This window comes from Ipomoea triloba, chromosome 7 (assembly GCF_003576645.1).
Source record: "Ipomoea triloba cultivar NCNSP0323 chromosome 7, ASM357664v1".
Taxonomy (NCBI): Eukaryota; Viridiplantae; Streptophyta; class Magnoliopsida; order Solanales; family Convolvulaceae; genus Ipomoea; species Ipomoea triloba.
Window position 1 is genome coordinate 6,600,563 of NC_044922.1, and position 10,254 is coordinate 6,610,816.

The 10,254-nt window shown below is 32.9% G+C and overlaps 2 protein-coding genes across 2 annotated transcripts in view; both read left to right on the forward strand.

Moving 5' to 3' along the window:
- Positions 1 to 2,403, forward strand: part of LOC116026188 (60S ribosomal protein L5) — a 3,300-nt gene extending 897 nt beyond the window's left edge. Inside the window, exons 2-9 of the mRNA XM_031267658.1 lie at positions 42 to 111; positions 229 to 320; positions 572 to 698; positions 816 to 895; positions 982 to 1,098; positions 1,486 to 1,620; positions 1,736 to 1,905; positions 2,093 to 2,403. Coding sequence (XP_031123518.1) covers positions 42 to 111; positions 229 to 320; positions 572 to 698; positions 816 to 895; positions 982 to 1,098; positions 1,486 to 1,620; positions 1,736 to 1,905; positions 2,093 to 2,207 — 906 coding nt within the window. The 3' untranslated portion in view covers positions 2,208 to 2,403. The remainder of the gene's footprint in view (positions 1 to 41; positions 112 to 228; positions 321 to 571; positions 699 to 815; positions 896 to 981; positions 1,099 to 1,485; positions 1,621 to 1,735; positions 1,906 to 2,092) is intronic.
- Positions 2,404 to 2,653: 250 nt separating this feature from the next.
- On the forward strand, positions 2,654 to 3,533 carry LOC116026189. The gene is made up of 2 exons (XM_031267659.1): positions 2,654 to 2,863; positions 3,062 to 3,533. Exons 1-2 carry the CDS (start codon positions 2,679 to 2,681, stop codon positions 3,303 to 3,305), a joined length of 429 nt encoding a protein of 142 aa, XP_031123519.1. The 5' UTR covers positions 2,654 to 2,678; the 3' UTR covers positions 3,306 to 3,533.
- The last annotated feature ends 6,721 nt before the right edge of the window (positions 3,534 to 10,254 follow it).

Genomic DNA, 10,254 nt, shown 5'->3' on the forward strand with positions numbered 1-10,254 from the left:
TTTTTTTTTTTTTTTAAATTTAAATTCTTTGAATTTTCTAGGCCTTTGTCAAGCTTCAGAAGACGAGGGCATACTTCAAGAGGTTTCAGGTTCAGTTCAAGAGAAGAAGAGGCAAGTTTTTGTCTAGTGTACTTTAAGAATACAATGATGAACTTGAAATTTGGCCTTTTGCAAATTCAGTGGTGTTATCGTTTTGCTGAAATGTTTTTTTTTTGAAAAATTTTGCAGAGGGGAAGACTGATTACCGTGCCCGTGTTCGACTTATTAACCAAGACAAGAACAAGTACAACACTCCCAAGTATCGGTTTGTTGTGCGATTTGTATCCTTATTTATGCATTTCTTTTTATTCGTGATAAAATTAGTTATTGCACACAATTAGCTAGTTTATGTGAATCTCCATATGATGCTAGGCAAATGGTAGTTGTGACTACTTTGGATTGTGGTATCTGTTACTTGGCAGGTGAGGGTTATATGAATTTAAAAAGCTGACCATGAAAACAATGGTTAAGGATGTGATTTGCTATTGATTCGGATTCTGTGTGTTTGTTTGAACCTTAATCTGTATCTCAGACCAACAAAGATATTGTTGCACAAATAGTGTCTGCCAGCATTGCTGGTGATATCATCCTTGCTGCAGCATATTCTCATGAATTGCCCCGCTATGGGCTTGAAGTAGGTCTGACAAATTATGCAGCAGGTAATAAAAAAGAACCATTTTTATACAATTTGTGTGTGTGTGAGAGTGTGTGTTTTATCTTGTAATCAAACAGGTAAACTGCTACAAACTGATTTTGATTGTGATTTATGTTAATAGCCTACTGCACTGGGCTTCTTTTAGCAAGGCGTGTCTTGAAAACGCTTGAGTTGGATGATGAGTATGAAGGCAATGTGGAGGTACTCTTCAAGCATTGAAGTATTATGGTTGTGATGTTCCTTCCCGAGTTTAGTATAAATAACACTGTTAATATTCTTGTGTTTAGGCTACCGGTGAGGATTTTTCTGTTGAGCCAGGTGAGAGCAGAAGACCGTTCCGTGCTCTCCTTGATGTTGGTCTAATCAGAACAACAACTGGAAACCGTGTTTTTGGTGCACTTAAGGTTTGTCTTCAGAGCTGTACCTTTAAAACTGTTTGGCATCTAATTGTGAATTGCATAAGTGGAAAGCGGCTACATTTAATTGTTTGAGGGTTTTTTTTAAAAAATATTTTTACTATTGTGGGTTGTTTTTCATCAATTGTGCATAGTCTTAACAACAGTAGTCCAGCTCATTGTACTTTTAAATTGAAAACTTCTAAATATTTGTAAGACATTCAAAATTTGCTCTTCAAAAATGCCCTTACAATTTCTGTGATGTTGGGATTTGTTCTGGTGGCATATGCTTGGACTTCATTGGATTGATTTGTTACTTTAAATGCTACTGGTTCTCTTTTGCCAGATCTTTCTCCCGGTTCACTTCTTCTCTAATCTACTCCCTTCTTATTACAGGGAGCATTGGATGGTGGTCTTGATATTCCTCACAGTGACAAGAGATTTGCTGGATTCTCAAAAGACTCCAAGCAGCTTGATGCTGAGCTTCATCGGAAATACATTTATGGTGGCCATGTTGCTGGATATATGAAGGTCAGTATTAAAGTTTTAAGCTCACAGGCGTGACTTGAACTCATACTGTGATAATGTAAGAGCAAGCTAGCTAGAAAGGAACTAATGATTACTTTATAAAATTTCTTTCTTCTAGACATTGATGGAAGATGAGCCAGAGAAGTATCAGTCACACTTCAGTGAATATGTCAAGAAAGGTATCGAGGCAGATAATGTAGAGGAGGTTTATAAGAAAGTCCATGCTGCCATTCGTGCTGATCCAACGGCTAAGAAATCAGAGAAGCCGCAGCCTAAGGAGCGCAAGAGGTATAGAAACAATAGTAGACATCTTCTATTTACTCATTCTAGAGGAGATCCTGTTTTAAAATGTATTTTTGGAATACAATGATTCATATTTTCCTTCTGAAACAATTGGTTGATGACACTAAGTTTGATTATTCTCAATGTGGATAAACTTTTTTTTTTTTTTTTAATATTTATTTCTGTACCTCAGGTTCAATTTGAAGAAACTCACCTATGACGAGAGGAGGGCTAGGCTGATTGAGCGCCTAAATGCTCTTAACGCTGCAGCAGGTCAAGACGAAGATGAAGATGAAGACGACGAGTGAAAACACTAGATTGTGCTCAAAGCCTCTTCTGTCATTCATCTTCGATTTATTGCGCAAGCTATTCTATGTAGTTCTTAGACCTATTAGATCAAAAGTTTTGTTACACACCCATTCTGGGGAATTTTGGGTTATACTATGTCAGATTTTGAGTTTGGATATTTGTTTTATTCTAAATGCAGATTTTATTTGCTTTTCATTCTCAGGTTTTCTTCCCCTTGAAGATCGGAATTTCTTTTTCCTTATTATTTTGTGTGTATAAATTTAGCATGAGAACATTCTGCAGGGTGGATGCGAATCCTTTGAACAGCTATTTGAAGCTCAGAAAAAAAATACATTTTGTTGTGGGGTCCACACAAATGAGACCTTATCCTAAACTAACCAATCAAACTCCATTGCCAATTACATCCTATTCTTCTGCCACAAAAACATGGTCAGAAATTTTGGTCTTAAAGTCTGTCAATTCATCTGCAAATGAAGTGCATAGCATCCCATCACTACACCATGGCACATTCATTAGCCCCAAGATTACCAGCTGCTTCAATCTCAACATCACCAAAGAAGAATGCCCTTCTCCCTTCTTGCTTGTGTTTCCACAAGGTATTGTCTTGCCAACAAACCTCTGCTGAAGGTCTAGGGCAAAAACTCGTCACTCGCAGGTTTGTCATTTAATTACGGTTACTTAGTCATATATTATCGTTATAATGTCAGGTTTGCCGGTAAATTAAGATTACTTAGTTGTGTTATCGTTTTAGTCATATTATCGTTATAATGACAGGTTTGTCAGTAAATTAAGATTACTTAGTTGTGTTATAAGATTGATGGAACGAGGACTATGTGTCTATGTGACAATGTAGGAGTGTTGCATTGGGGTTGGGAGGCGCGGTGTTGGGATTGAAGGCGGGGGAGGGGAGCGCTAATGCAGCGGCGAGAAGGCCTCCGCCGCCACCAGTAGAGGAGAAGAAGGATCCGAATGTGAGTGGTGTGATGGCCAAAGTGTTGGCTAGCAAGAGAAGGAAAGAGGCCATGAAAGAATCCATGGCAAAGCTAAGAGAGAGAGGGAAGCCTGTTGTTCAGATTCAGGAGCCTTCATCTGAATAGATGTCTCTGTGGCTCTGTGCTCAATTCATATATGTTAGGTTCTCCTACATAACATCTTTAATTGATCCTTCAAACTCTTGTATCAATTAAAATTCTCTGGAGAAGGGGAATTTAGACCTTGCAAAGAGGCCATAAAGTGTGACAATTACGATGTTGTTGCATATGTTTTCTGGAGTTAGTGTTTTCGTTTCAACTTCCTAATATTATATTATTTTTAATTGAAACTAATTATTATTAAATTTATTTTATAATTTCCTATCAAAACTTGTACAATTTATATCAACATTGTGCAATTTTACTTTCATAATCACACTATTGATCAAGCTAATTAATCTCTCAATTTCTTTTTATTTTTTTAAAATAAATATCTCCATTAATCAAACTAATAAATATCACAATTAACCAATCTAATAAAGGCTACAATTCATACTAATTAATAATAATAATTTGAAACTAAAATTATCAACATCAATTATTTAATATACTAAAGAAGAACTCCGTAATTTATTAACTGATTCATCAATAAGAAAATTGGACCACATGTCTCTAACGTCATCAATCTCTTGTTGATTGTAGGCAATACTTCCAACTCTAAGCTCTACAAAGTTGAAAAGAGATAAATAATAGTGCACCTTAAGTGATACAAAGACGCACCTTAAGTGTTAAAATGATGCACCTTAATTTTGTCCAAAAGTTTTGTTCTTGAGGGTCTAAGCTAGGGGTATGGCAAACCCCTTTGTTCAAAAGTTTTATTCTTGAGGGCATGAGCTAGGGGTCTGGCAGACCCCTCACTGAGGCTCTTTAGTTCAGAAGGAAGATGGGTGGCGGGCAAGGAGTGGTCGTTACCCTCTACTGCCTTTTTCTTGAGGTACTGGGTGACGGGCCACCCTAACTCGCTAGTTATGTGGATAGGTCTGTTCCAATTTTGAAGAAGAAACACGACGTATCTTAAGCACATGACCTACTCACCTTAAGCACAAGACCTACGCACCTTAAGCGCAAACCTCACGCACCTTAAGTTTGACGAATTGAAAAATGACCAAATTTTCACCGCGTTTAAACGTTGTTCATCCTGGATGTTGATTTTGGCAAGATCAATGACTCTCCTCTCACCACACAACCACACAAGAACCGATTTATATATATGTGCGATTAAATCTGATCCATGGATCTTGCTTAAATCAACGTCCAGGATTACCAAAATTTAAAAAAATAAATGTTGTGGCAATTTGGCAATTTTTGTATCTAGATCAAATTTTAAGGTGCGTGGTTTTTCTTCTTAAGGTGCATGATTTTTGTGCTTAAGGTATGTGAGTTTTGGACTTAAGGTGCGTGAGTTTTGTGTTTAAGGTGTGTGAGGACTTAAGGTGCGTGAGTTTTGTGTTTAAGGTGTGTGAGTTGTGTTTAAGGTGAGTAGTTCTTGAAACTTAAGGTGCGTGATTTTTGTGCTTAAGATGCGTGATTTTTTTGATTAAGGTGAGTAGTTGTTGAAACTTAAGATGAGTCAATCTGGAGCTTAAGGTGTGTTTTTGTATTCTTAAGGTGCGTGGTTTGTGTGCTTAATAAGGTGTTTGGTTTGTATGCTTAAGGTGCGTGAGTGTTGAAATTTAAGGTGAGTGAACCTAAAGCTTAAGGTGCGTGATTTTCCTTCTTAAGGTGCGCCAATTGTTATTTATTTATTTTTTAAGTTCCAAAACACAACCAATATTATTTATAAGATTTTCTCTACAAAATCATATTTATGTTAATTCAACTTAAGGTGCGTAGATTAGAAACTTAAGGTCTATTAGTATAGAATTTTTTTTAAAGAGCATAGATCACCGCACAACTGCATGGGAACCTTTAACCGCACACGAATCATTCTATATATATATTTACAATCAAATGAGACAATATCTTCCCGTGAGATTGTGAAACATAACGTAAATACATACAGTCTAGAGTGTGTGCACTTAATTAGCCCAACATGACTTACATGAGTGCACACAGTTTATTGTGTGTGCATTCATAAAGTAGATTGTGTGCATTCAAGTTGTCTTACCGTCTCATAGAAAGATATTGTCTCATATGAAGTCACCATATATATATATAGGAAAAGATCAAATACGGGCTTAAATTTTTTGTGAAAAAGCAATTAAATCATTGAATTTTAAAAAGTATCAATTGCACACGTAAACTCATTAAAATGGTACAATTAAACTCATTTTGTTAGTAACCAAGATGTTACTAGTAAAATAATAATGACTTAGCAATTTTAAAAAAAAAAAAAAATTGGCTGCCATGCTGCATGGTAGCCAGGTGGCGATGTTCCACCTTATTCTTTCGATTGTGAAGGAGGTTGAATGTCGCCACTTCCTTTCAGATCGAAAGGAGGTGCAGTGGCAGGGCGATGATAAGGTGGCAGCAAGGAGCAGGTGGTTTTTGTGCTCATCCAAAAAGCAAAAGAAAATAATTTTCTATTAATGGATAAAAATGATCTTGTCTTCTTTATTAACAGAGATTCATTAAAAAAAGAAGAGAATTAATTGGAAAACTAAAGAATTAAAGGTCTATTTAAAAACTTGAAAAATAACTTTTTGAAATTACTTTTAATTTTTCTTTTGTATTTAGGTATTCAAAGAAAATAAAGTTAAAGAAAAATATTCATTCTGGTCAATAGGAAAAATGATCAATTTGACAAAAAATGTCATCATAAATTTTTAGTTGGAAGACATTTCTTTATCACCCGGCATCTTCAAAACTACAACACTGTCACACCTACACCACAACTTATTATTATTATTATTATTATTATTATTATTATTATTATTATTATATAAGTTTTCAAAAAAATAATTATTATTATATAACAAATAATATATTTATTTCTAAAAAAAAGAACACAAACAGAAAAATAAATGTAATTTTTTAACTTTCAACTAAACAAAAAAGCATAATTTCCTAATATTTAACCAAACACTAAAAAAATTAAAATATTTTTTGAAAAGTAAATTATTTTTAAAATAATATTTTTAAGTTTTCAAATAGACTCTAAATGAAAAATTAGGGTCATATATCCTTTCTTAAATAATTTTATTTTCTATTTAATTTTATTAAAAATAAATGTCACTTTGTATATTTTATTTTGTCAATGTCAAAACCAAATAGAATTACAACTCATATTATATTTAACAAGTATTCAAAAAAAATTATATTTAACAAGTATAGCTGCGCTGGTAGGGTTAGCGGCTAATGGTTTCAATTTTCCAACGTAGCAAACTAAATGCGTTTAATTATAACATTTTAAAGTTTGAGAGTCTATTCATGTTTTCACTAAGGGTGTGTTTGGTAGTCTGCAAAATAATTTTTTGGAAATCATTTTCTAAGCTTTTAGTGTTTGACAGTGTCGGAAAAATGTAGTCAACGGATCAGTTGACCAAGGAAAATAAGGTCATTTTTGCGGAAAATGACTTCCAAATTTTTTTTCGGAAGTCATTTTCCGGACTTGGCTTCAACAATTTTTTTGGCCAAAATAGCCACATATGTAACTTTTTTAAAGAAATATTATTATTTTATATATTATTATTATTATTATTTTATATTTTAAAAAATAATTAAAATATAAAATTATACAATTTAATTCATTTTCCATAAAATGAACAAAACACACAATGACAGTTTTCCAAAATGCAACCAAACACCGGAAATTGAACTGTTTTCCGGAAATGACTCATTTTCTGAAAAACATTTTCCAGAAGTCATTTTTCTACTTTCCAAACACACCCTAAAAGTTGAATGACTTATTTAACATTTGTTTTCCTACTTTTGTATGTGTATCCTAGAATAACTTTACAAATTTTATTTTTTTGGAGTACAATGAAAAAGAAAAAAAATTAGACCAAATCAAAGCAAATAAAATCACATGAGGCAAGCATGTGCCACTTTGAGGCTTGAGCACATCCGATCCACACAGATCAGATCACATATTCTTCTAGGGGGCTAACGATAAGCTATTAATCCAAATTAAGTATCAATCAAAGTAGATACTACCTAATCAGCGCATATATTTGTCTAATTGTCTTTATAAATATATTTCATCGTACACATCTAGCTATGTATTTGGTCAGCACATAAAAATTGAAATCATGTCTATTGATTCTAATATAAAAACTTTCAAAACACCAATATGAATAAAAAAATAAAAATAAAAATCTAAATAATTATGGAAAACAGTTGAGGAGAAATAATAGAGAATAAATTCAGGGAATGAGTTTTTTAATTGAGGGGTAATCAAAGGCCAAAACACATAATAATATTCTAAAAATTAAACTTATCAATTAAACAACAATAATAATTTTAATACTCATTTCTAATAGTTAAACCTGTCAACTAAATACACCCTAGCCATGCTGCCTAAACTCCCTATTAGAAAAAGGTCGCTAGGGCAGCCAATTCCACATGTAGAAATGTCTTTAATTTATTCTTTTATTTCCATCCTTGACTTAGACTAGTCTTCTCTGCCCAATCAAAACATAAAAGCCAAAAGCGAGGCAGAATAGCCACCTTCCACGTGAAATATAGCCTACTCTTATATATACTTTACAAACTATAGAAATGTCTAATCGGTCAATGCGTCAACTATATTATATATATTCCTTACTTTAGTGCTTTAGTTGTTGTTGGTTGTTGCACTAGAATTTTCTCAGTTGTATGGATAATATTTCTTATACAAAAACTTACACCGTTAAACGTAACGTTTCTTCATCTAATTAATTACTACTTGAACTACAATTTTACTTTACAAGTAATTAATAAAAATAAACTTTATAATATATATGCAAATTAAATGCTATTATTGTTGCATTGTAAACTTGTAAATGCATACTTTCCCCATTAAATTTATATTAATTGATTAGTTGGAAGAACAAACAAAAGCGAATCATCCCTTAAAACCGATTAACATGTTAAACATTAAGATCAACGAGTAGTCTTGTGTGAAATTGTTTTACATAAGAATATTTTTAAAAAGTATTAAAATTTCTACTAATATTTTTTAAAATAATACTTTCCATCCTTAAAAAAATTACATTTTTACTAAAAAAAGTTACATGATATCTATCCCACGTCACATAAAATTGTCTTACTTAAGTTTTTGTACTAAACACATTTGATATAATTTACTTATTTATTTTTGTTTTCATACAACATCCAATATTTTAATAACTATTAGACTAATTCGGGTTCAATCCCAGCAGACTAATTCGAGTTGCAGAGAAAAGTCTAAACCAGTACTCTTTAACATGATACACAATTTTACCAAGTGGAAAATTAGTGACAAACAAAACACATTTGATATAATAATAATAATAATAATAATAATAATAATAATAATAATAATTATTATTATTATTATTATTATTATTATTATTATTATTTTTTATTTCTGCATATAACATCCAATATTCTCACAATTATTAAGTTAATTCCGGTTCGATCCTGGTCATGCCCATAGAATTTCTAATGACTAATTTTACTGTGGATCATGATTCAAAACGGTGCCATTTCTTTTAATTAAAATAAATGACACCCGTTTCGTCCAACTAATTCTATTTTTATGACGTATTCAGTTCCATTTTATATACACTATAGTTTCATTACATCACAATATCAATTACAATTTCAATTTATTTGACATTATACACATAATATGTGAGACCTGTTATTAAATCTTATTTTATACACACTATAATTTTATTATAACACCATTAAAGTATAATTTTAATTCAACTCCAATTTCATTGGACAATATACTGAGACTTGTTATTCTGTTTTATTTTAGATACACTATAATTTCATTACAGCACAATTAAAGTATATATCATTCTAATTCAACTACATTTTGTTTGACAATATACATTTCATATATGAAAAATATTATTCAGTTTAATTTTAAACACACTGTATTTTCATTTTATTAGGAGCACATCATAAATATGAAAATAGTTAAATATAATTTTGGCCTATAACAATTGATTTCCAATTGGGTGTCGTCCGTGTGGAAAAAGCACAGCCCCGCCGCCTGCATCTCCGCTTCCCAGCAGCTTCACCTCTCCCCCTCCCTTCTCTCTATATATAATCACTCCATCATCCTCTACTCACCAAATTCAGCTTAAGACAGAAAACCCAAAACCTTAATTTTAGTTTAGGAAGCTAAGCAGTGGTCGCAGGTTCACTAAATGGATGGGTATTTTGATCTTGACGCGGTTTTGACAATGCCAGAGCCAGAGAGTTTAAGAACCGCCGCAGCATGCACGGCGGAGAGGATGTTGGAACACGGCGGCGGCGGCGGCGGTGTTGACAAGATGGTGACGGTGGGCGACGTCGCCGGCGTTTGTTCAGTGTGCATGGATGGCTTTGAAGAGGGCGTGGGCGGAAAACAAGTCCCCTGTGGCCATGTTTTCCATGAGAATTGCATCGCAAAGTGGCTCCCCATTCATAGCTCTTGCCCTCTTTGCCGCTTCCAAATACTTTGATCCATCGCCAAAACTCCCATTTTTGTCTCTAATATATAATTAGCGATTTTAGTTTTTTATGAATTTAATTCTTATGTGATGATATATGTATAATTTTTGTGTAATTCATTGATTTTTCTAGTTAAGTATTTTCCATATTTAGCTGTCGTCCAAGAATTATTATTATTATTGTTTTTTGAAATATTTTGTCCAAGAATTATTTAGTTAACTAATATGTATTCATGTTTATTTAGCACTGGTGACAGATATTCAAAACCTCTGTGCAACTGTGCAAGTAGGCAAGTAGCAGTGAAATAATTAACAAGTAAACAAAACACCGTATTGACACGGAATTAACAGTGAGTCAGTGACTAAAATCTATTAGCGGGTTTTTTTTTTTTTTTTTTTTTTTTTTTTTTTTTTTTTGGGGGGGGGGGGGGGGGGGGGGGTCAAAAACC